Raw genomic sequence first — 26,247 nt, forward strand, 5'->3', positions numbered from 1 at the left:
ATGCCGATATCAGCCAGTTAAATTTAAACCAGTCTGCCTTCTGACACCTTGAGCCACACCCCCCACACACACACATGCACACCCAAACACACACGCACTCTGGCTATGACGCTGGATCCTGCCTGAAGCTCAATGCCTCAGCTGTCCCTGAGGAAATGGAGGACCTGATGATTGAGGTGGAGGGTTATGAGGAAAATGTAGAGCTTTTTGCATTTTTGGGGGGAGAATATCAATAAGTCCCAAAACCTCATTTTATTTCAGATTTTTAAAACGTATTTATTTTTTAAACCACAGATGTCACTATGTTTTAATTTGTCTTATGTATGTATGTTTTGAATTGTACAAACCATTAATTTTTATTTTTGGGAATGCCCAATGCATTAGAAATGAAAACGCGCTGACGCACCCTGTCGCCACATTCTGCATGAATAATTTTAACACCCTTCAGTTCCACCTTCTGGCTCTACAGTCTCTGATAGGCTATTCACACACCGCAATTGTTTTACACACACCTCAGTCACGCCTTCTGTCTCTACTTTCTGATTGGCTTATGTTTCCACGAGCCGAATTGGTTTGAAAATAGTTAAAAATCTGATCAAAGGCATAAAATGCCATAGCGAGGGTGTTTAGTACGGTTTAGTTTTCCAAAGTTTTTTTTCAGGTCATACAGATTGTTTCACATACTCTACAGTTGAAACCAGTTAATTACATCTACCGCGTAAAAAGATACAGCCATTTTTTCCCCCTTCAGTGTTCAACACAAAATCTCTCTAAACCTTTCTGTTAATCTCAGAACTACCGAAGTCATTTCTATTTAATAAATTCCTGAAGGGTTGATAATATGCACATTTCATAACAAAACAAGGCTGAAGGCTCTTCATGCCTTCTAGTGGCAAACTTGTAACCTAGAGCCAACTCAGCACAGATAAGCGCCTGATTACTTTCTCAGCTTTGATACAATTAGAAGAAGAAAAAAATCAGGCTCTGAGGATCGATAGATACTGGCCCATGCTACATAGATACCCAGTTTCAAGATGATCAGTTCATGAATGACGGAGGAGTTGGACTTCAAAGTTTGTGTCCACAAGAACAACAACAACCTGAGTTGCAACTTGACAGCTCTTTAGCTTGTACAAATCAGTTTTAGTAATTTGGTGTTCCTGCTTTTTGTGTTGTTTTTCATTGTGTAGACCAGGGTACACTAAATCCGGACCTCGGAGCCACTTTTCCTGTCGTGTTTTCCATGTCTCCCTCCTCCCTCCTTCACACCTGAATCAAATAATCAGGATCGTTATCAGGCTTCTGGAGAGGTTGCTGATGACATAATCATTTGATTCAGGTGTGTTAGGGGAGAGAGATGTAGAAAACGTGACAGGATTGATGGCATCGAGGTCCAGATTTAGTGAACCCTGGTGTAGACTAATGAAGCGGTGGATTTCCCCATATAGAGGAATAAAGTATCACTGTATCTATAGAAGTAGGCTTATGCCGACACTACAAAAAAGGAAAAAGTCTAGTTTGCCAATGAAACATATTATTTAAAAAATGCATTTTGTTTCGCAAATACAAGACATACCAATCAAACAAATAACAGTGGCTACGCGTGCACAGATGTATGTACAGATCTGATTCCATTTGCAATGTACACATCAGTTTGTTTCTACTTGTTAATGTAAATAGACACTTAAACACTTAAAGAAATGGTATGGCCCAAGAAGTAGATTTATTAAAGGACTATTCTAATTTTGTAGGAATCTTCTCTCTGGCAAGTTGGTTAGGGTTACGCCAAGAAAGTTTTTTTTATCCAGGTTGAAGGCCTGTCAAGTCGCCATTGAGGTTGTTTTGTTTTTTTCTCTTGTGGACATTAATTTTAAAGTCCTACCCCTGTGATCGCTTGAAACTTACCTACTACTGTATGAGCCGGAATCCAGTGATTCACGTAGCGCATAAAAAAAAAAAAATTATAATAATAATAATTTTACATGCACCGTATTTTTCGGACTATAAATCGGAGTTTTTTTTTTTTATAGTTTGGCTGAGGGTGCGACTTATACTCCGGAACGACTTATGTGTGAAATTCTTAACACATTATTATTAGAGATGCGATCGGGTCCGATCACGTCATTTTCTAAGTATTGGAATCGGCAAAAAAATATAGGCCATGCCTTTTTTTAATATATATATATTTTTTAATTAAATCGTTTTCTTATTGTATTTAACGTTACAGACATAATATGTTACACTCATCCAGAGTCTTTAGTTTAGGCTTAAGGTAGGGTTATCAAATTTATCCCGATAACGGCGATAATTAATTATTTAAAAAATGTTTCACATTGAAATATTTAACGAGATTAATGCATGCGTTGCACGACCCACTTGCGCATTGTCGCGCTCAATCTGTAATGGCGCCGTTTTACCTATATAGAGAGATAAAAGGCAGCGTACAATGAGCAGAGTGAATTTTAGCAACCTTTGGAGCCTTATTGTAATACGCTGAAGTCTTATAATCCCTCTCCCTACGATTAGAAATATCATGGGAAGCAATGTGGGGCAAGGTAGCAATTGTTCTTTTTCTTAACACATTGTGTTATTTCCCAATGCAGAGAAGATATATCAATTGGTAGCACTACGCACAGTCATGGTTCCACTTCCCATCATGCATTTGGGTTGAATGGCTGCAGTATCATTTACTGAAAGCTCAACAAATACACTAGATGGCAATATTCAGTCACAATATACAAAGTCACAAGTCTTTCTATCTATCTATTCTATCCCTCTCACAGAAAGAATGTTAATAATGTAAATGCCATCTTGAGGATTTATTGTCATAATACATAAATACAGTACTTATGTACTGTATGTTAAATGTATATATTCGTCCGAGTTTTATTCATTTTTTTCTTAATGCATTGCCAAAATGTATATGATCGGGAAAAATTATCGGGAAAGATTGGAATTGAATCGGGAGCAAAAAAAAAGCAATCGGATTGGCAGATACTCAAACTAAAACGACCGGGATCGGATCGGGAGCAAAAAACATGATCGCAACAACCCTAATTATTATATCATTTCACGTGTTATTTTGGTGTTTTGGAGTGACAATGATGGTTTTGTAAACTTGTTAGCATGTTCTTTTGCTATAGTTCCTGAATAACTCTTAATAGCTATGTTACGTTAACATACCGGCCACGTTCACATTTCGTTGTTCATGCATCATCAAACATTATCATACTGTACACTTAGTCAGCATGTTGTTCTCTACTGTATTTTTATTTTAACTTGCGTATGCAAGATGACATATCTGTTCTATGTGTTGGATTTTATCAAGTAAATTTCCCCCCAAAATGCAACTTATATGTTTATTTTTCCTTTTCATTACGTATTTTTGGGCTGGTGCGACTTATAGTCCGAAAAATACGGTAAATGCATACGGGGTTGATTAATTAATTGCAGACTTATGAGTGCCTAGTAGAGGGCATACAAGGACAGTCTTCAGTCTGTAGTGTGAGCAGGCCCGCTCATGCTTGTTTAAGCCACTGTAAGAACTCTCTAAACAAATGAGGTCTTAATTTTTTTCTGAAAGGAAGTTGCCTGTCTACTGTGGGCCTGTGAGGCCATATGAGACATTTGTTATTATTAAGGGCTATATATTGTAAATAAAGTCACTAGATTTAAGACTAAACCAGTGGCGCCTCCAGAAATTTTTCCTAGGGGTGGCCAGATGGGGCCATTTAAAATCTTGGGGTGGCCAAAACTAAAAGCCATAATTTTAGGTTTTCAATATATTATCGCAGTAAAAAGGTCAGGGGAAAACTATCAAAAACACTTAAGGACACGGCTACTGATATAGTTTGGTGTATTGTGTAATATTTGATGTTACTAACGATTTAATGTGCTTAGTCCATAACTGTCCAGTCAACATTTTGAGTTCCACAACAATTCTGTTTTATTGTGTTACGTATATATTAGGCATAAGGTGTACATTTAACTAGGGCTGTCAAACGATTAAAATTTTTAATCGAGTTAATCATAGCTTAAAAATTAATTAATCGTAATGAATTGCAATTCAAACCATCTCTAAAATATGCCATATTTTTCTGTAAATTATTGCTGGAATGGAACGATAAGACAAGACGGATATATACATCCAACATACTGTACATAAGTACTGTATTTGTTTATTATAACAATAAATCCAGAAGATGGCATTAACATTATTAACATTCTTTCTGTGAAAGTGATCCACGGATAGAAAGACTTGTAATTCTTAAAGGATAAATGTCACTTTGTATATTGTGACTAAATATTGCCATCTAGTGTATTTGTTGAGCTTTCAGTAAATGATACTGTAGCAACTTAACTGTTCTGCCCAAATGCATGATGGGATGTGGTGCAACCATGACTGTGTGTGGTGGCTGCAAATGCTATATCTTCTCTGCGTTGGGTACACTACAGGGTGTTTAGAAAAAGATCAACTCCTGTCATTCTTCCCCACGTCGCTTCCCACAATATTTATAGTTGCTGTGGGAGAGATGACAAAGCTTTTGCCAATTAAAAGTACGGCCCCAATGAATGCTTGTATCTACTCCACTCACTTAACACTGCCTCTTATCTCTGTATATAAGTAAAACGGCGCCATTGTAGGCTGTTTGCGGCAATGCGCGAGTGAGTCGTACCGCGACTGCGTGATTAATTTAAAAAACTAATTACCGCCCTTTAACACGATAAATTTGACAGCCCTACATTTAACAAAACTAAATAAATGCATTCATTTGGGATGAAATGCATAACTGATGCTACAACAATCTAACGATATACTGGCAAGCGGGGTGGCCAACCAATTTATAGGGGTGGCCGTGGCCACCCGCTGGTGGTGCCACTGGACTAAACCCAGGTGGACTCCACAGCTACTGATTAGGATTGAAACAAGGCTTCAGGACATTAACAGCCGTCATTGGAGTTCTTTTAATTTGCTGTATACTGCAACTTCATATTATAGCAATACAAATTGATATAAACTATTTACCATCACCCCACAATAGTTTTTTTTTTTACTCAGATTTTACAATGAAAAATGGAAAGACCTTTCGCTCACTTCCTCTCTCCAGGGGCATCATCAGCGCAAGGAGTTTAAAAACAGAAGTATTTATGACTCAGTGATCGCCTTTCAAGTTCCTTGAGTGCCAAAAAACATGCAGGTCTGGCTGGCAGTGTGACACCGACAGGTTGAAGATAGTCGGGTTTCCATTCAGCAATGTGTCTGCCACTTTTTCAGTGAATATATACATTTTGTCTGCCGTTAGCCAAATCATATATCCAAATAAAACTAATCCTCCTTTAATGCTTCCAGAAAAGTAAAGAACAAAAACTGTGAAAAGTCTTACAGTAACTAAGAATTAAGAGTAAACTTGAAAAAAAAAAAACAGGACCCGATTCACCCATTTTTTTTTTTTTATGTTTAGGGAAGGAAACAACAAAATTGCATACGACCCCATTACTGTTTGTTTGTTTGTTGTTTTTAAAGACAACATTAAAACTGCCAAAATAAAAATTATCTCATCTATCTTCTGAGCCACTTATCCCTTCTGGAGCCTATCCCAGCTAATTACGGACAGCAGAAGGGGTACACCCTGAATCGGTTGGCAGCCATTCGCAGGGCACATGGAGGCAGACAACCATTCCTGCGCACAGTCATACCTAGGGAAAACATGGCGAGTTCAATCAGCCTACCATGCATGCTTTTTTGGAAATGGGAGGAGACCAAAGTACCTGGAGAAAACCCATGCATACACAGCGAAAACATACAAACTCCACACAGGAAGCCGAGGGCTTGGGATTGAACCCATGATCTAAGAACTATGAGGCAGACATGCTAAAAACCCACCACCACTGTGCCATCATGGTCAATGTTTAGGAAATCTGTGTTGTATTAGAAAGTGATGCTATCATGATATCAAACATACTGTAAAGCAGTACTTCTCAAATGGTGGGGCGTGCCACCCCAGGGGGGCGCAGAGCGATGCCAGGGGTGGCGCGAGTGACCTCGGGGAACATGCTTTTTTTTTTTTTTTTTTTGGCCGTACTAGAATAAAATGTACTTGCACATCCACTCCGTGGGTGGCAGTGGCGCTCTCGTTTTCAAAGTGCGTGCAGTATTTTTGAAGGTAAGCAAGAGCACACGGAAGAGACTCATGTAGAGCTGGACCCACGCTGCGACCCACTGTCTTCTCCGCTTTTTTCGGGCCGTTTGCCTTTTGGCTTTGACTTTTAATATAGTGGGAAATGAAGAAAGACCACTGTTTGCTGAGTCTAAAAATGATTATAGCGGAGAGTCTGAAGCCAAATAAGTTAAGACGCCACTTAAAGACATTAGACCTCAATCTCATTGATAAGCCGCTTGATTGTTTTTCAGCGAAAACGTGCCGAATATTCCCAATTGTCACAATCGTCCCGCTTTGTCAGTGTTATATCAATAAACCAGTGAGCACTGTGGTGAATCAGCGAAAATAAAAACTTTCCTTCTGTCCAAAGACACTTTTCCCCCCCTTCTATTCAGTTTTGTTTTTTTCGGTCAAATTTTTTGGCATGTTGTCTTGAAGAGTAAATGTTTCTAATCAATTTGAATTTGTTATTATTTACTGATTTAATTACATTTTATTTTTCACTATCAAATGGTCAAAAATGTACCTTGAGTGTATTTTTACAGTTTGGATGTGACTTTTTTATTTATTTTTATTTTTTTTACTTCAGGCAAATTGATACGCGTTAAGTCTTTTCTGTTACAAGCAAAACAATGTTAATCAAGTTATACTTTATTATAAGTTGATCTATGTTACTTTTTTTCTTTAATAGAAAAAAAGGACACAATGTTAGGCTGAGGCGTACTTATAATAGTAATATTATAGACAAATGATACTATTTACAGTGGCGGCAGAGAGTTGGGGGGGGCGCGAAACATTTACGTCTTGCTTGGGGGGGCGTAACAGAAAATAATTGAGAAGCACTGCTGTAAAGCCTTCTTTATCAAAAGCCTGGTCTCACTGTGAGAATTAACGGCTCTTGCACGTACCATGGCGTCAAAGCTGGCATATTGTACTCATAATGTTACGCCTACAAGCAGCCCAATTTGTGTATTAGGCTTTTTTCATCTTCACTTATTGCAATACCAGGCAATCATTTTTTAAATGTAGAAATTATAAAAAAGTTACAATTCCACTACAGGGTGAAGGTCCAAAATAATGTATTTGATGTTGACAATCGATTGCAGCGTTAAAGGAATGTGATTGTATCATTAGCCTCCCCAGGGTGGAATTAAGAAACTGTATGGCTTGGGGGAAGGAGGATTCCTTCAGTCTGTCAGTGAGTAGGCAGTGACAGCAGTCTGTCATTAAACCGGCGTCAATCCATGTAGGCAGTGATATGCAGTGAATACTGTGGATTGTCAATTAAGGAAATCTACATAACAGGTCAGTAAGAGCGGTAAAAACACATTTGCCGTTTTTTTCCCCTGCATTATAAATACTGTATATCAATACCGAACAGGGTTCTCAACTCTCACACATTGAGCGTGTCTATCATGCATTTCAGGCCATTCTCACGCCCCTATGCCACACCCATAGGCGGAGTTTGACTTTTGGGGTGGGGGGGGGGGGCAGAACATGAAGATGATCCCGAAATGCAGTGTCAGCAAAAAAATTAACTTACAAGAATATCTATAATAACAAGTTCAAAATACGCGTTTTTTTGTTTCCCATCCTTCTTGAGGGGAATTCAAAATCAGGCTGCTTAGGACAGCTATACTTTTCGCCAGATCTTCATCCATTGAACATGGTTCGCCCGACGGTGTTAAAAGGTGTTGTCAAAATTTTCACCCCATCAGAAACTTTGTGTTAAAAATGGCCGCGAATACAGCGGTTACAAAGTAAACACTACAAACTTTCTTTAAATAAAAGAATGTTTACTTACGTTTGATCATGGACGGACATGTAGAAAAGTTCTCCTCAGACACATCCTGCCATGTTAGCTGCACACAACAACTGCACACCGCTCTCTCACTGTACGTCTTCGCGGTGACGTTAAGCATTAATTTACGCCATATTCGTGCTGAACGTGTATTTTTATGATGTTACTTGTTTATTTAGCACCTGTGGATAACATCGAGAGTCCAACTAAATGTAAAAAAGGGCTTATTCACCGCCACAACAGCTTTGGGAGCAAAATATTATAAGGGTGCAAAATTTGGCAGAACACCGGAGGCGGGGCAAATTGAAACTCCGCTCACTTTTTTTGACGGTGCTCCTTGGCTTTTCATGGTCCACATTTTCAATCCTTGAATCCTGCTCAGTATTTGTTGTCGCTTTTGAAAGCTTAGGTTTAAAAAAAAAAATCACGCATATCCATCTTGCCTCTTTGTTCCTCAGGTGGTTTTGGCTAAGCAAAGCAAATGACCGTCTAAGGTGCTAGTTGTGTTACTTTGTATTTGTGGGTTTCTTGAACAAGACAACTTACTGAAAGCAGTGACATTTTTTACTGACAGATCTTTAGTTACAGAACAGAAGAGAGGCATCAACATTAACTGTCCACTGGCGGGCTTTTTATCAGCTGTCTTGAGCTCGCTGCGTATCTCTGACTTCTGAGTGCTGTGATGAGCAGACATTATTAATCTAACACACAGATACGATTTGCTCATATCATTACAACAGTCACATGATCTGTTTGAAAAATAATTTTGACCCATAATATTTTTTTTGTTCATTTCATTCATTTTTGTTGTGTTTTATTGCTTCACAACGTTTATTGACAATATTTTTAAATTCTTAATTTCAAAATCATATATAGGAAAGTTAATTACTCAGCTTGGGCTTGGGGAGCCCCCCGCTCTCGTCTCCGGTTCTCGATTGTGTTGAGACTTCCAACCCCCTCGGCCCTGCTCTTCTGCCCGCCTATAGAGCACTATACTTGGCTTGGGCTCAGGCAGCCACGCGCTCCGATGTTTATCAACCGAGAATTTCACCATTTTCGCCGTTCATTCCAATGTTGCCAACTGCCTGCCAGGGCCGCAGCAGGGGAATGACGAGCCGAAACTCGCTCGCCACCAGAGGCTGCCCATTCAGTGAATGCAATCACCCCCGCCACCATGTGATCCGGAGTATTTTTGTGTGATTTTTCATGTTCGTAAGGCAAGGAAGAGACTTGGAAGAGCCGCTGGATTCGGGTTAGCATGTAGCCTACTTGCTACTGTGTATGGATACAACATGGCGGCCATCACAAGACAAAGAGCTTTTCAAGTTGAAAATTCTTGTAAATAAATGCATAAATCCCGCAATTTCTGTAGATATGAACATAGAACAGTCTAGATTCTTGATTAAAAGCAAAAAACTGGGCAGTCATCATTTATTTTACGTAAATATTTCGAGCTAAAATTACGCTATTGTGTAAATCCAACGTGGCGGCCATCCCAAAACAAAGAGCTTTTTAAGTTAAATTTTTTTTTTGTAAATAAATGCGTACATCCCTGAATTTCTATAGATTTGAACATACAACAGTCTAGATTATTGGTTAAAAGCAATAACTAGGCAGTTATCATTCATTTTACGTAAATATTTTGAGCTAAAGTTACGTTAATTATTTCCCAACGTGTTAAAGTGCATGCATGGGCTATTTTATATAATAATTACCTTGAATCCTCCACCAAATCACTCTTGAGACCCCTGCCTTCTTGTATGCAGTAAAACTTTCGTCCTTTTTCCACCTAAATCCGGCGTTTAAATGCAGCGTGTATTTGAATTTATCACAGGGAAAGCCAAATGCTCTGCCTGGGTCGGCCCCCAATGAGAAGGCGGTGCAATGTTTGTGGCAGCTTTCTTGTCAACTGATGGTGAAGTCTTTGGATCACGCAACACTGTTCAATCATGTGGTGTCTTTAGAGCACCGTAAAAAACGAAATATTTGACATAGAGCACTGCCCTCAACATGAATCGAAAGCGCGGATTTAAACCTCTCTCCCAGTTTTTATTTGGAACCGATTGACCACTAAAAACTGGAGAAATTATCCTTTTAATTTGATAATAGTAACTCTGAAGGAGGTACTCACTATTCAAACTAGGAGCTATTTTCTCCACCAGAGGGAACTTATGCTGTTTGGACGGATAATGATTCATTTCTGTCTTTTTTTCTCTCTCTTGCCGGAATTCAATGATTTTTTTATTTTGTATTTCTGGAATGGGTTATTGTACAGTATCATTATAACAACAGATCATAAGTTTGTGCTGCGAAGAAATAAGTACTATTGTTTAAAATAATAATAATAAATAAGAAGCTACTCATTACTTGATTATTCTTTTCACTGGATATTTTTTACTTTTTTCTACTTTTACTTTGTGGATGACTACTTTTACTTGAGTAATGTTAAATTTTTGGCTACTCTACCCACCTCTGCTCATAGCTCAACCACACTGATGCCGATCACACATTGCTTTTTTGGAAGTTGTAGAAACTACTCTAGACATTACGACGTATGAAGTATGTTTTCTTCATACCTTTCCCGAAACCAAAAACTCGGAGGAAAAAATGTGAAGAATGAATCAACTTGCGCGGACTCTTAACGGGAGCTCGGTGAATCCATTCACATTTCATATGCAGTCAACATTTTGTTGGGTTGGCATAGTCTTTCAGAGGACAAAGAGGTAAGACATTTTGATATTTTTAACTTATTTTTTAGCGTGACGTTGTGCTGTGCTGCTTCTGTCTGACAATGAATGACCTGAAAAGAATTAAAATGGTATCTGACTGCCAGTTATCTTTTCTGTTATAAAAAAAAAAAAAAAAAAACTTTAGTAAGGGGGAAGTGTAAATAAATTATAGAATTAAGATTTGTTGTCAATGAAAAAATTAAAAGTGTTCGTTGGCAGTCACTGAGTAGCATTTGCGATCACTACACAAAACTAACTAAATTACCCCCAAGAAGGGCCAGAGACGTAGGACAACCAGAGGATATAATATATAAGAAGGACAGGGCTGGTGGTGAAGGATAGCTTGTTGAAACAGGAGAATGTCATTGTCAGTCGCGTCGATAAAAAGCTAAGGCTATGCTTAGGTCTGATCGTTTTTTCGTCTTTTTCAGCCTTGGACACTCAAGCCATCTGAACATTTTCATGTTCTTTCACATCTTTACCAGTGAATTTGGCACCAGAGACATCATTTTCGGAGCAAATTGATAGGTTTAGCTCTGTAAACATTTTCTTCGTACACGATTTCCATTCATTTCCTAATAGGGACAAACGATGGCGTGTCCCCCCTTAGCAACAGTAGCTAATGTCATGAATATTAATGAGCGGAAGTGACGTGTTGCTTGCGGTACGTCATTGTTCGTTGCTGTCTTCGTCCTACTCTTTCTTTGCTGAAAGTATGTTGAGACATTCACTGGCACTGTCGAGTGGCGTACATACCAAATTTGTAATTCTACTCATGTAATTCTAAGCTATATTTTTGTTAGAAGAAATTTTAAAATGATTTTCAAAACTAATTTAAACATCTTTTATAATTATATTTATATCTATTTTATATATACAGTGCTGCTCGAAAGTTTGTGAACCCCACAGCGATGGTCAGATTTTTTGTAAAAAAAACTAAAATAACCTTATTAAATGTTAAGTTATACCCAAATCCACAATACTGACATTCCAAATAATGGACTGAAACAAAAGAAATAGTTATATTGTCATTCTTTATTTAACAAAAGTGGTTGATTTAAGAAAAACTCAGATATCATGTGTGCAAAAGTATGTGAACCCCTTCAGTTAATAGGATATTGCGCCTCCTTTTGCAGAGATTACCTCAACCAAACGGTTTCTGTAGTGACTAATCAGCCTCTCACATCTACTTTGGGGGATTTTTGCCCATTCTTCCTTGCAGAACGCAGTCAGTTGAGAGAGGTTTGATGGGCGTCTGGCATGAACTGCTCGCTTCAGGTCCCGCCACAGCATTTCAATGGGATTTAGGTCAGGACTTTGACTGGGCCAGTCCAGAACACGAATCTTCTTCTTTTTCAGCCATTCCTTGGTTGTATTGCTGGAATGCTTTGGATCATTATCATGTTGCATGATCCACCTTCTGCCAAGCTTTAACTTCAAAACAGATGGCGTCAGGTTATGTTCTAGGATTTGACAATATTCCTCAGAATTCATGATTCCCTGGACTATGTGGAGTTGTCCAGGTCCTGAGGATGAAAAGCAAGCCCAGATCTTGACATTCCCACCTCCATGCTTCACTGTTGGGAGAAGGTTCTTTTGGTGGTATGCAGTGTTGACTTTTCGCCAGACATGGCGGTTTTGGTTGTGACCAAACAGTTCAATTTTGCACCTACATCAGTTGATGAAAACTCTTTTTAATTTAGTCTCGACAACACAACTGTTAAAAAAACAAAAAAAAACTACTGAATTGATTGATTAGGAAATCAGGTTGAAATAATAGAAAATTCCAAAATGTTGAGGGGGTTCACAAACTTTTGAGCAGCACTGTATATATATATATATATATTAGGGCTGTCAAACGATTAAAATTTTTAATCGGGTTAATTACAGCTTAAAAATTAATTAATCGTAATTAATCGCAATTCAAACCATCTATAAAATATGCCATATTTTTCTGTAAATTATATATATATTCTGTAAAATAAATTGTCGGAATGGAAAGATAAGACACAAGATGGATATATACGTACATTCAACATACGGTACATAAGGACTCTAGTGGGCATTTCACTCTACTGTCATTTAAATCTGTCTATGCTGTCCTCACTCCGAAGCGTCTACTTTTTCCAAAGCTAGACAGCTAGTGAACGACGCCTTAATAATCAGACTTCTTCCTTTTTCATCAGATTTATTGATAAAATAGCCTCAAACCATTGTCCTCTTTAGACTGTCATAAAACTACAAAAAAAAAGTACACAAGCATTGCATTAGCAACAACGTTAGCTTAGCACGCTATACAGGTTCACTAAACATAAACAAAAAGCGTCTCATACAAAAAATAGAACATTTCGCTTACTAACATAATATGTACATTCTTTACAACAACCATACTTACAGACAAATCTTGTCCAAGGAGCATATGAGCACAACATTACAACGTAGGCGTCAGCCCGAGACGTCGTGCAGGCATATTGAACTGGCAAGAAAAAAATAAACCATGTCGCAAAGCGACCACAAGAGTTCGCTGTTAGACAGCACAAAAAGCCTTGCTGTAAAACTTACCAAAAGGCAGAATACTGTCTGAGTGGGACATGTGCGTTAATTGCGTCAAATATTTTAACGTGATTAATTTAAAAAATTCATTACCGCGCGTTAACGCGATAATTTTGACAGCCCTAATATATATACATATATACATACATGGAGCCTATTTATCATATGGATGTGTTTATTCATAAAATCAGTAAAATATAAATACTTTCACATTTATTTATTTATTTGAATGTATATTTCTGGCCACGCTTCCTAAAAAAATCCCAGAGGATACTGACACTGTACTTACACGCACATAAGCACGCGCACACATATACACAATAACGCATTCTTACTCAATTTTTCAGAAATTGGGAACCTTGATCCCGCAAAATCTGCGGGTGAAGACGAGGATACATCCCAGACATTCCCCCCAAAAAGTGTCATACTTCCCTTTCTTAAACCTGGGGATGAAAATACGTTAAAATGTACAAAACAGTGAAATTCCTCAACCTCCGATGATGGAATCGCCCCCTGCCTGCAATATACTGGACACAAGGGGTAAAAAAAATCTAAATGTTCCTGAAAATCCCACCAACCACCAAACTGCACAACTCTGTTGCCTCCCAGTGGCCATTAGGTAGTAGTGCGCCCTCAGCTGCAAACAATGAGCGCTGATTGTGACATCAGAAAGAAGAAAAACAGAAAAATATTTTGTGTAAAAAGCAGCTACACTCCATACCAATTGATCGTGGTAATTGCACCAATAAGTTGTTTGCAAATCGCCCCCACCCCCCCACCTCACCCCCCCCCAAAAAAAAAAAAAAAAAAAAAAAAAAACTAAAAAAGAAGACGAAAGAAAATAGGAACGCTCAGTAGGACATACAAAGTCTTTTAGTTTGAGTTATACTTGTGGCTGCTTTGATAACAATTTGAATGAATGAAAGATGCAGGGAAGGAGCAGGAGCACACACTTCATCCCGACCGGCAGACAACTGCCGAGGACGCCACCTCTGCCCGAGGTGAAGAAACGCTTGGAGTTTAAAAATGAAGATCAAGAAAGAAGCATCGTCCCTTTCCATCATTTCACTGAGGTTGAGTGACTTTTTTGGTCTCATTTTTTACAGGCTGGAGGCCTGTCAAGTCGTCACTCAAGTTGTTGTTTTCATCTTTTGAACACTAAAGTCTTACTACTTCGTCTTTCGTGAACGGGCGGCCTTGAAGCTTGGTAGCGATGTAGCATGAACCAGTATTTATAGTTTCTCGAAGCCTAATTGTGTGGGTTTTTTTGTTACTATTTTGGGTCTGATTATTTGCAGACTTGCTGCTGGCTAAATGGCCAGTATATGCATCCGCGTGCTTTGTAAAAGCCTTCGGCCTGTAGTATGTTGTTGCACACTTGAGCCCATTTTTCTTTGTTTAGTTCAATTCATGACCTGTGATTATCTGATCCAAAGGGAGGAGAAGGTCACCCTGAACCAAACATAAAGCTCCGCATTTCAGGAACAAGAGCAGGTTTGTTATTCCATAGGTAATACTTCTGCAAGGGTTTCCCAACTTTTGAGGTAAGGTGTATATTTAATATTAAAACGGTCTCTTAATATAACACCGAACACAAATGTCACCGAGATGTATCCAATATGATGATGATGATGACTTTTTATTTCGAGCATGCACAAAGAAACAGAAATACAGTATGATTCAAATAATTATTTGCACTTGAAAGGGAGTGGGAAGAAGGAAAAATTTATTTAATCCCACCCCTGATCTCATCGTCCAGCATCCTTACTTCGTGGGATACTCCTGTCCACACAGTGAAAGAGAAACGAAAAAAAAAGAAAAAGCAGACAAAAAACAACTAAACCAATAGAACTAAAGTTGGCTCATTAAAAAATTTCAATATATACAGCAATTGACAAGAACTGCATTGTCAGCAAATGTCATTATACTGTGACCAGACCATATTTTAATACAACAATTTAAATTTTGGGATATTTTTTTACAAATTCACAATGCTTGAAGTGATTGTCTAAATCAGGATAGCCAACTCCGGTTCTCGAGGGCCCCTATCCAGCTTGTTTTTCATGTCTCCCTCCTTTAAAACACCTGAATCAAATGATTAGCTCATCAGTAAGTTCTGCAGTAGCCTGATAACGATCCTGTTTATTTGAGTCAGGTGTGTTGGACGAGGGAGACATAGAAAACAAGCTGGATAGGGGCCCTCGAGGACCGACATTGGCTACCCCTGGTCTAAATTGTTCCAAAGTTTCACTCCACATACAGACACACGAAAACGTGTGTGTGTAGTTTGAAATCTGGGTAACATAAAATCTCCAGAGCCTAGCAAACTATGCATACTCTCACAAACCTTAAAAAGGTTTTGTATATTATATGAGTCATTTCAGAATTGAGGATATTTTTGTCCTCCACCGTGAACTTAAAAATAATGCACTTTTTTGTGAATTAGTTGCCATGAGACAAAATGTTATTTTTAGTATCAGTTGAGCTGGAAAAATACAATTGGAGGACAGTTCATTGTGTTTAAACATGTTGATACCTACAGTCCAATTAGGTGTCTTTTTACTGTTTTGCTGTTGACATATAAGCCGCGAACTCCTATTACCTGCTCTTTGTTGTGACTTCCACATGATTATCAGGACAAATCCCATTGGCCTTCTTCTTTGGATGATGCAGGAAATAACAATTAGGACAAAGTATTTGGTATAGAATGTCCCCAAATGTAACTAATCTGATTCTTTGTTGCTTTAATTTGTATGTGTGTTTCACAAAATCATTGACTGGGATGCCATTTCATCTCCAGTGATTACAATAATATGCACTTAGATTGCTATAAATCACAGTCACTGAAACACATCAGCATCCCTGAGGATCAGATGCTAAAAATTGTGCCCTCTCGCAGGTGACACAGACTCCTTGCTGACTGGCATGAAGGGGTACCGGTTAACAGCGGGTGACCTGGAATTCATGAAGAAGATGCTAGTGGACAAACAAATAAAACAGCTACAGGTTAGTTTTCGTTCTGTTGTCCATGTTTACAACAGAAAAAAATGTGGTGTTTGCTCGTCAGGGAGAGCTGGAGGTCATGAAGGACGCAATACAACGAGAGCAGAATGCCTTGGAACTTACACTGGTCTCAAGTGAGAATGTGCAAACTGATCTTGAAAAGGTTGTTTTTAAACCCCAGGCTCCATTTCTTATTTATTTTACATTGACCATTTTGTGTGATGAAATGGCAGAACTACTGAAATATTTATTCTTTCAGTTCCCTTCAAGCTCTGAGCTCATGGAGCTTCTCAAGCAAGTACTTGAAATTGTGTCGCCATCATTCCAAGCGTTGGAGCTCGACGCCATGTCACTGCTGGCCATGGTGACCGAGGAAGATGTGGAGAAAGCGTTGAGCGAAAAGAAAAAGGCGATTGGTTGCATGGAGAAAGAGATTAGTCTGTATGTTTGGATATTTCAAGTGGGCAGTTAGTGTGGGTGGTTACGGTTGTAAACTTGAATGTCTCAGGAGGAAGAACAGTACGGCGCGAGTGGAGCTGGAGAACCATCTTATTGATGAGCAGGTGAGGTAAAAAATGAAATTAAGAGCTCACCTGGAAACGAAGCTAAGAGAATTATGAAACTCTTCTGTTTATTTGTAGATGGTGATTCAAGGATTAATGAGAGAATTGTCCGAACTTCAATCTGAACTGGCTCAACAAGTAAGATCCTATCGATGCATCAATCCATTAATTTGGTTTAGGGCAGGGGTGGGCAAACTATTCCACAAAAGGCCGCAGTGGGTGCGGGTTTTTGTTGCAACCCATTAAGAGGACACATTTTCACCAATCTGCTGTTTTACAAATGCAATCAGTCGATTGCAGTCAGGTGCTTCTCATTTCTGCTGAAACCTCATTGGTTATACTATCTGTGCTGGGTCAGTTGGAACAAAGACCAGGACCCACTGCGGCCCTCGAGGACCGGTTTGCCCACCCCTGGTTTAGGGTCTAGTGCACAAACTTTTTATCAAAACCCTTTAAATGTAGGATGTCAGGAAAAACATTAAGCCTGACGCCCGATCAAAGACTGCCCTGCACGCGAGTCGAAAACCATCAAGCAATGACGCTCGTCCAAAGACAAATCTGATCAGCTTCCCCTCAAAGGCGAGAGTGGAGAAGGCTCCCAAAGAAGCCCCAGGACAACAACCCTTAGTGTGTTCAAAACCTCCGCGAGGCGCCCGAGGGAGACCAGAGGTGGTCCGACACACAAAATCGACTGTGACTCAGGCGGAAAGTGTCAAAGAGGCTGACGTCTCAAAGACTGCTCAGCCGGCAAGAAGAAGAGTGCAGCAGCAGCAAAGGGCGCTGGAGGAACCTAATAATGGTCCCAGACGCTCCAAGAGGATTGCCAGCAGAAGATGATGGTGCACAAGTCACCTGAAGATTTTTTTTTTTTTTACCTAGTCCTTTTTTGTCGTTGTTTTTTAAATGAATAAAAATTGGATGCCCTGGTTCAAATGTTATTATTTAGTGTCATAGTTATTTTACAGATAATTTTACTGTACAGTGAAGAATGATCAGAATCACAATTCATTTAGTGTCAAAGGGCATAACGAAACAAATGGTCCTCCAAATTCAAATGGAATGGACATCTATTGTCGTCGAAGAAAAAGTTGATTTTTCCATTTTACAGGTTCTTTAATTCTCTTAACAAACAGGAGACTATGACACGCAATTTAGGAACAAAAAGAACAAGAGCTTACACTCAGAGACAAGACAAAAAAATACGGCCGGGAAAAACAAGATCTGTCCTAATCTCGGTGCGCATACTGTTTATATAGCTGTCTGGTGCCGCCTATAACTAGACAAAACAAAAAGAACAAAAGTCTTTGTACTGTAGATAAAACACTGCTTGGAAAGTATCGTGTACAACCATGTGAAATGAACAGATATGAGGAAATATACATCAATGCCAGCGAATGGGTTAACTTTATTTTTACATTCATATTTACCTCTGGCCAAAAGTTAAAGCCTGGACATTCTTCATTGCAGACTTATCAAAAGAGCAGTCATCACCAAAATTCCCTGTTCTCCATTTTTTTTCTTTAATGGAGCAGTTTAACCCTTTTGGGGACAGTGGTTACTGGTTACAATAGGCAAAAGTTATTAGCCAAACTCATTCACTGCCAACCCAGATCAGAGAGTATGTGTAGTTAATAAAACGGGGAAATTCATATTGAAGGCAATAGACTTCCATCTAAACATGGTGGATGATCACTTCCAGCTCCTCCCAGTTAAAATGATTGGGACGTCTATTCCCGTCAATGGCAGCTGAAGAGTTAAGTTGTCTGAAGATTTACAAAACAAAAAAATTCCCAGAGCAAAATATGTTGCCACACTTATTTGAATGTATGTCTTTTTTCTGCCCCCCTCCCCCAATTTATTAGTTAAAAAAAATGGGGGTTTTAAATTTTAAATTATACGCATATTATATATATGTTTATTACTCATGACTTTTGTTTAAAGTTACGATTCTATAGATTATTTTTTGAATATTCAAATAATTTATTTTAACCCCAAAATAGATCTAATCCATTCATTCAATTTATTTAAAATTTTAACTTAACCCCATCGCAAAATACCCACGGGCATCACTAACACTATAATTGGTTGTCAATTGGGGGGCTGCTAAATATTGTTCCATGGGCTGCAATTGGCCCCTGGGCCGCAGGTTTGAGATCCCCTGACCATATGAATGTTATAAAAAACATTTAAGAAAAAAAAAATCATACATGACGGCTTTAAAAAATATTACCTCCATCCAATGCAATACGAAGGTATCTATCCCAAAATGTAACTCCCCTCTCAGAACACTAGACGTCATCGTTTCTCTATTGCAGCAGTAGACGTGTGCATGGCTCAATGGTTAATGGGCAGGTGATCAGAGGGGGGAAAAGGGCACCTTTTGCAACGTATGTAACTGCTAGAACAATGTGAATTGATAAAAGAAAAAAAAAACATTGCAGATGTTACACAATTACAAATTTATTTATATATTTGAATAGATAGCAACCTATTCCAAACAAGCAAGATTCAACAAAACACTTTAATTTTCTTTCTTTTTATTCTTTCCTTTCGAGGCATGATTGCTGCTGCAAGTGGTAAATATAACAATATGAATAAACCTGCTTGGTGTCATTACAACAGGTCACACACACACAGCTAATCTTATGTTTGGCATTTGGAAAATAGATGATGCTTATAGCCTGCTTTAAACCTAAATTGCTGTTATAACAATGTATTTGTTTGCCCATACTCTAATGAGGGAGCCTACAGTTTTCTTGGAGCTTATTCACTTTCTGCTACACACACTCAGTTTCACTTCCTCCAGGTGAGTTTCAAATATACGTATATTTTTTTGTGTTCATTTCGATTCTTATTAGGTTTTGTTAAGCAGCAAGATTCTCCTGAAGTAGCAGTACCAATACTAAACGTGCAAACACATGACTAATTATTGAGCAATAATAATGTAATGTCCGGAACTGTGTGCGGCCCCTTAAACAGACGCTCTGGACGTGTGGGCTGTGACATGGGGGGAAATGAGCAAGTGGAGTGAAAGAGATCGGGCTGGGAGCTAGTGATAGTCACACTTCGCAGCAGCCCGCTGTATTATTATTGTCATATTAAAGTGAGTGAAGCCATTCCAGACTCCTCTCCTTTTTCAGCCGAGGGCATAACGATATGTAGTTTTATGTATTTTTTCTACCAACACTGGTTGTGTGCTGGTCACCACATTACATCTATTAATTAATTTATGGTGAACGGCTAGCCTAGGTTGTTTAACAGGTTGGACCGGGCATTCGGCTAATTTAGAGAGCTGCACTGCGACTAAGGCTATTTCACGAGACAAATAGTTAAGCAACTGAGCTTTAGTGCGCACACACATACACACTATGTGTTACTTCTGTGTAGGGGCTGCAGGCGGGGGTGAGGATGGAAGCTATTGTACTGTGCTGCTCCTGATGCGAGTAATGTGCCGCCTTCGTGTCCGCACTGCGCGTTCATGTTGACAAATGATAGGCAATTGGGCACACAGGAAGCCGTGTTTCCGCATTTGGAGGACATAGGGCGCTCTCACAGTGATTATGGCCGCAGCGCTTGGGGGACACAAGCATTACTAACATAATAATGATCATGACTTAATAACCTTGAAAGGGCACTTGCTCGGTTAAGAGTGCAAGGGCCAGTGCTTGAGCACCACCTGGCGTCTATGTGTGCATGCCAGTGGCGCTGACTGTAACCTTGTGGTGATCATCCAGTTGCATTCAGTGCTGTGGGTCTTTCGCTTTCAATAACTAGTCGAACACGCTATCAAACCTTGAGAATCTGCTGCATTTTTCTTCTTTCTGTAAGCCACACGTCCAATAACTGGTGAAATGAGTGTGAATACGCTCAGCACCCCACCCACCTCTTGAGTCTTGGATTTTTGTCCTGCTATTAAGAGTAATGTTCTGTCAGCAGTTCCTTTCTCTGACCTGCTCAAAATGGTGGGTTTATTTAGAAAAAAGTTTCCACTCAGCTTCCCTCTATTTCTTTATTATCTTTAACTACTTCTGCTTGCCAAAGCTGGAACCCCTTGCCGAGTCTGGGAACTAATTGTTAAATTTAAGATTGTTTCCCTCACAGTCTGTGTAGACTGCTGGGATCCAGGCCCAAAGATCTGTATACACTGCAGCTGTCGTGAGCATTTTGGTTGAATTCAGGTCCCACTGTAACCTTGTGAAAACAGAGCTACCATCTCAAACCATGACACAGATTCTAATGCCCCTGGAAATAGGGGGGGGGGATTCTAGAACTTTATCATAACTTTTTTATGCTTGCATGTCTGTGGTTGATAAATAGCTGCTTCCTGTTCATTTTATAATGGAGGCTTATTAAATCGTCCATGTCAGTAATGGAGCAAAGTTGGAATTTGCCGTCATGGACAAAAATGCACAAGCAAGTGAACACTCCTTAACATGGCTTTGAAAGAGAAGAATCATTCATTGTGCTGATAGCTCATCATTCAGCCTCTGTAAACTCCAGCAATCCCATCTTAATGAGTTCATCGGCACTGACTTTCTGTTCTGTCAACATGGCCTGCATGAGATCTGCCTATGTGTGTCTCAGTTTAGGCGCCAAACGCCAGTAAAAACGGTCTTTTCTGGCAAAGGAAGAGAGAACCCTTGGTTTATCAAAGCAGGACATGTTGTGTCCAGGCAGCCCCTGACCCTCAATTTCCTGCCGGCTTGCATTATGTGATTCAGTCTGTTCACTGCCAATCTTTTAAAATGGAAGTTCTTAAATACTCATAATCTCAGTTACTGGTACAATATAGGCCCTGCAGTATGTTGTCATTAGGTTGCTTCCCTGTTTTCCTTTCATGTGTCATTCTCACAACCAGTAAAATAAGATAGAAGATCTCTGGTGGAATCCATGCCCACTAGCCATAATGCATTTCCCAATGTTTTGAGAGATTTTGTAATGGACTGATGAAAACAAGGCTGAATAATTTGGGTGCTTTTCAATATTATTGCAGTGTGTATGTAAGTAAGTTTTATGGTAGGCAAAATGTTAAATGATGTCTTGGTCTCCTTTTGGAAAGGGGTGTGTAGTCTTTTAAGACCCACTCGAACAACGGCATACCGAAGCCGGATGGCTACATGGTCCAAGATTACTGGTTCAAGTATCATATCACCAATGAAGACTTGAATTAGAACCTGTGCAATGTCAATCATCCCTACTAATTTTCCTTGTGTGGTCTTGGGGAACTATCTTATTGTTTGCCTTGGCTTGGAGAGCTTTTGACTGATGCTCCCTGATGTGGACATCATCCAAGAACACTAATCCTCATCTCTTCATCTGTTTTTAGATAGTCCCCCCCCCTTGATGCTATCCTACTTATTAAAAGAAGATGAAGATCTGCAGGACGCTGGGTGAAACAATAATTCACTTTCATGCTTTACACATTGGGGAATTTCTGTCCAATGTAGAAATTGGTAAGATTTTCTGTAGTTTTAGTCCAGCTCAGGTTCTTTTCCATGGGCCTGTCTTGAATGCGCTTCCTGTTTTGATTGGGTGTTTTTTAGCTTAATGTGAAGAGAAAGTTGCAGACAAAAGAGAAGAGAGGCGAGGTATTGACTGTGAAACTCTATCTGATGATTCACTGACCTTGTAGCTGGATTCCTCCACATGTTTTCTTTCAGAGTTAACAAGCTAAAATGTCTGTGACGTCATAATTTCCCCACTTCCCTCATGTAACGGCCAAAAAAGTGAATCCTTTAATTTTTCCCATAAGGGGAAATTCAGTTTATACTCCAGAGGGGTACTCAAAGTGAGAGTTCATTGCTTTGCTCAAGGGTATGAGGATTTTGGGAGGACTCAAAAAGCTATCTCTTGTAATCGGTCCCAATTTTCCCCTTTTTTGCCCTTAGATGGTCTCGGCCTCAAGAGTCATGTAAAATCTAGACCTCTAGTGGAGGTTGGTGGCAATTGAAAAAACAGCACATTTTACACCAAATCTCAAAACAAATATTGGGACCTAAACAAGGTTTAACCTTTTCAAAAATATATTATATTTGTTTATTTCTCATAATAAAACTAAACCAAACTGCAGGTACATGTGGTGTTGAGTTGACAGTTTCCATGTTTTCTCATTGTGGTGTGAGTTTGCCACAACCGGATGAAATTGATGGATGCAGGAAAATAATCAAGTTCCGTTCGATGGTTTTACTATTTTCTGTGAAAACGACTGCAAATCAGCAGACGTGCATATTTTCTGAAGCGATATATCAAAAAAAAAAAGCAACACAAAAAACAATTACCAGTACTCAAATGTGAACCAGCTGTTCGGAGCGGGAACTGACACCTTGAAATCGACAAGAAGGTGAGCAGAAGTTCAAACCCCCGGTAAAATTGCACATTGATGCAAACCCAAGTAATTAGCTTACGCAGTTTCAAAGAATCAATAATTTTTGCACTCACCATTTCATTTTATATCTCCCACATATCATAAATGGATGTATTTTATTGGCTTTGAATTACACTTGCAAGAGGTGCTAAACATTTTCATTATTGAGGTCAGTGGACTGTTTGCAGCGATCATACTTTGATTACCTACATTATGTAGCTCTGTGACCAGCTATTATTGTTTGTCAGCAGAGATTTACATCTGCATTGGATACAAATTATGTAAGCGTAAACATGTGGATTGCAACTTCATACAACTTGAGGCCAATTTAAAAATATTTTACCACTGTGTCTGCCTTTCCGCAGTTGGCCGACGTCTGTGTTTTCTCTCTCAGACAGATCTCGAGGTTCTCTTTGTATTTGGGTTCCCTCCTCTGCTTGTGCAGCTCCTCCTTCTTGCACATAAAAGCCACATCAGTATCAAAGTTCTGTACTACATCGAGCCTGAAGTATCACAGCAACACATGTGAAGGTAAGAGGTGTATCACCACAATGCTTTGAACCTTCTGTTATTGTGTTATTGACATGTCTGGCTGCGGCATCCCATTTCCTTTCTTTGTCTGTAATACAGAGAAGTGAAATGTCTCCAGAAATTGAAATACCTCTTATGTCCACGAGAAGTTCCAAAATCTGAAGAAAACAGAGTGGTTTATAAAAGCTACAGATGTGTTTGATGGCTTCCTTGCGCACAAAAATTCTCCCTGAAAATCTGAATGTAGCACAAACTGCCAAATTCAGCCGTGTGTCTGCCTGTCTAGCATTTCGTCTGAGCACCTGCCAGCTCAATGTTCAAACTTTACTCGGCTCTGTCTCTAGACCCTTTGTACATTTGTTTTTATTCTCAAAAGTGCTTGACATCCAACAAGCTTGAGAGCACAAGAAACAAAATGCCTGCCAAATTTTCAGAACATACTATCTAGTCATCTCTTAAGTGCTGTCCAGAGATGGGTAGAGTAGCCAAAAACTTTACTCAAGTAATTGGTGTTACTTCTAAATAATATTACTCAAGTAAAATAAAAATAGTCATCCAAAAAATTTACTCAAGTACAAGTAAAAAAGTATTTGGTGAAAAGAATACTCAAAAAATGAGTAACATTGTGAGTAACTGCTTACGATGGTGGATTTTTTTTTTTTTTTTTTTTTTTAACAATGGTATTTTTTTTTTCTAAGCACAAAGTTATGTGCATGAGCTGTTATTATTGTACCTTGAAGAAGAAGACAACTATAACCAAATAACCACACTAAACCAAAGAAAAAAATGAAGCCTCGTTCGTCCAAAGGGCATGAGTGACCTCTAGTGGAGAAAACATATTTCCTATTACGAAACTAAAAGGATTATATCTCCGGTTATGCGTGGTCAAATGGTGCCAAATAAAAACTCGGAGAGAAGTTAAAATCCGCGCTTTCGAGCCATGTTGACGGCAGTGCTCTATGTCAAATACTTAATTTTTTGCGGTCATTTAACTCATTTACTCCCAGCCATTTTCACTGGAACAAGGCCCTTCGCTCCCGGCCGTTTTACTGGATTTTGACTGATTTTGCAAGGCCCACAGAAAATTCTGTTGTATTGCTATATAAACATGGAATGCAGCAAAAGAAAGATTGGACTCTCTTCTTTCAGCAGAAAAAAAGTTAGTTCATATCTTTTTCCATTCTTTAGAAATCAGCATTATAAAATAGGTTAGTTTGAGCAATATTCCAGTTTCTGATGAAAAAACAGAAATTGAGCTTTTTGTGAACGCATACACTTCAAACATAACTTTTATTTATACTGAAGGGAAAAGGTACCGTCATCGCACACACCATATAATTGTTTGCATTAGTCTAACACATTCATCTAACTATTGTTTAAGCAGACTCCACTACATACCCTTTGACACAGTAAAGTGAATCGCCTTATCCGGGCTAATGAGGGGGAGATGAGAAAAATGGTACAGTTTCTCGTAGGCACCGTCTAACTGTTTGCATTACTCTAACACACGTAATATAATTAATCAAGAAATAGTATCATTTTCATATTTACGGTAGGACTGCACTACTAATATAAAATAAATAGCACACCATAGTTTAATGAGAAGATATAGAAGAGATACATAGTGCCGTCTTATCACAGAAGCCCAACGCGTGCGTCACGAACAAGATTGACGCACCAACTCTTGCAATCAGCTCTCCCAGCAAACTCCAAGGACAAAGCGCTTTGTCCTAAAACAAGTAGAGACAGCCCGGACAACAAAGTTGATAGCGGGCGTTGCCTCCGCGCACGAACCTAAACCGGCCACAGAGGGGAAGACCCAAAAGAAACGCCCAGACACACCTTCGGACACACCTTCGGCACGGCCCGCTTCACCACGGACTTTAAAAAGACTGGACACTGAGATAACACAGATTTTTGCTGCTCTGAAACATGTAGCCTTGTTTTGGATCCAGAATTGTCCCTCCGTCGTCTGTTTTTGCCTTATTTTTGACCATTGTCGACGAATAAATTGTCAACCTGCTTTCGACGAGTCTTTTTCAAACGTTTGGAACATGGAGTCAGTACAAAGGGTTAATATCAGAGGTGAAAGTGCGACGTTCCGCTTTCCCGGTTGGCGCACGCGAGACAGCATCGGTGGAGCGGCACTTGTTTTGGCTGTCGCTGTTTCCGTGCGTCTTGGCCCGGGGGGGCGAATTTCAACAATACACAGCTATTTTTTGCGTTAGTTACATCCCAAACATCTGAATAATCTTTTCTTTTCACAAAATAAAATAAACAACAAGACAAATAGAGCTTTTGATAGCAAAGTAACAATTTATTTACACATAACTAACTGAAAGATGTAGCTGTTCTGGCCACAACAGGCGGTTAAACTTTTCCCTCATCGCCGTCTGTCTCATAAAGATAATTTTTTCGAGTCTCTTCGGGCTCTGCTTGCGAGCAGCACGGGCTCAAAGGCATCGTCCGCTGCAGGAGTGGTCCCGGTCGTTCTGCTCGGTCGTCCGCCGCCTGGCATCCATTCAGTCGTCTTCCGCTGGCG

At 39.3% G+C, this 26,247-nt stretch overlaps 1 protein-coding gene across 1 annotated transcript; it reads left to right on the forward strand.

Annotated features, from left to right (window-relative positions):
- Nucleotides 1-14,046: 14,046 nt before the first annotated feature.
- On the forward strand, nt 14,047-17,730 carry LOC130912042 (uncharacterized). Its single transcript, XM_057829810.1, has 8 exons — nt 14,047-14,317; nt 14,681-14,738; nt 16,144-16,250; nt 16,312-16,410; nt 16,507-16,688; nt 16,756-16,810; nt 16,889-16,948; nt 17,273-17,730. The coding sequence occupies exons 1-8, from the start codon at nt 14,171-14,173 to the stop codon at nt 17,645-17,647; spliced, it is 1,083 nt and encodes a 360-aa protein (XP_057685793.1). The 5' UTR covers nt 14,047-14,170; the 3' UTR covers nt 17,648-17,730.
- The last annotated feature ends 8,517 nt before the right edge of the window (nt 17,731-26,247 follow it).

This window comes from Corythoichthys intestinalis, chromosome 2 (assembly GCF_030265065.1).
Source record: "Corythoichthys intestinalis isolate RoL2023-P3 chromosome 2, ASM3026506v1, whole genome shotgun sequence".
NCBI lineage: Eukaryota > Metazoa > Chordata > Actinopteri > Syngnathiformes > Syngnathidae > Corythoichthys > Corythoichthys intestinalis.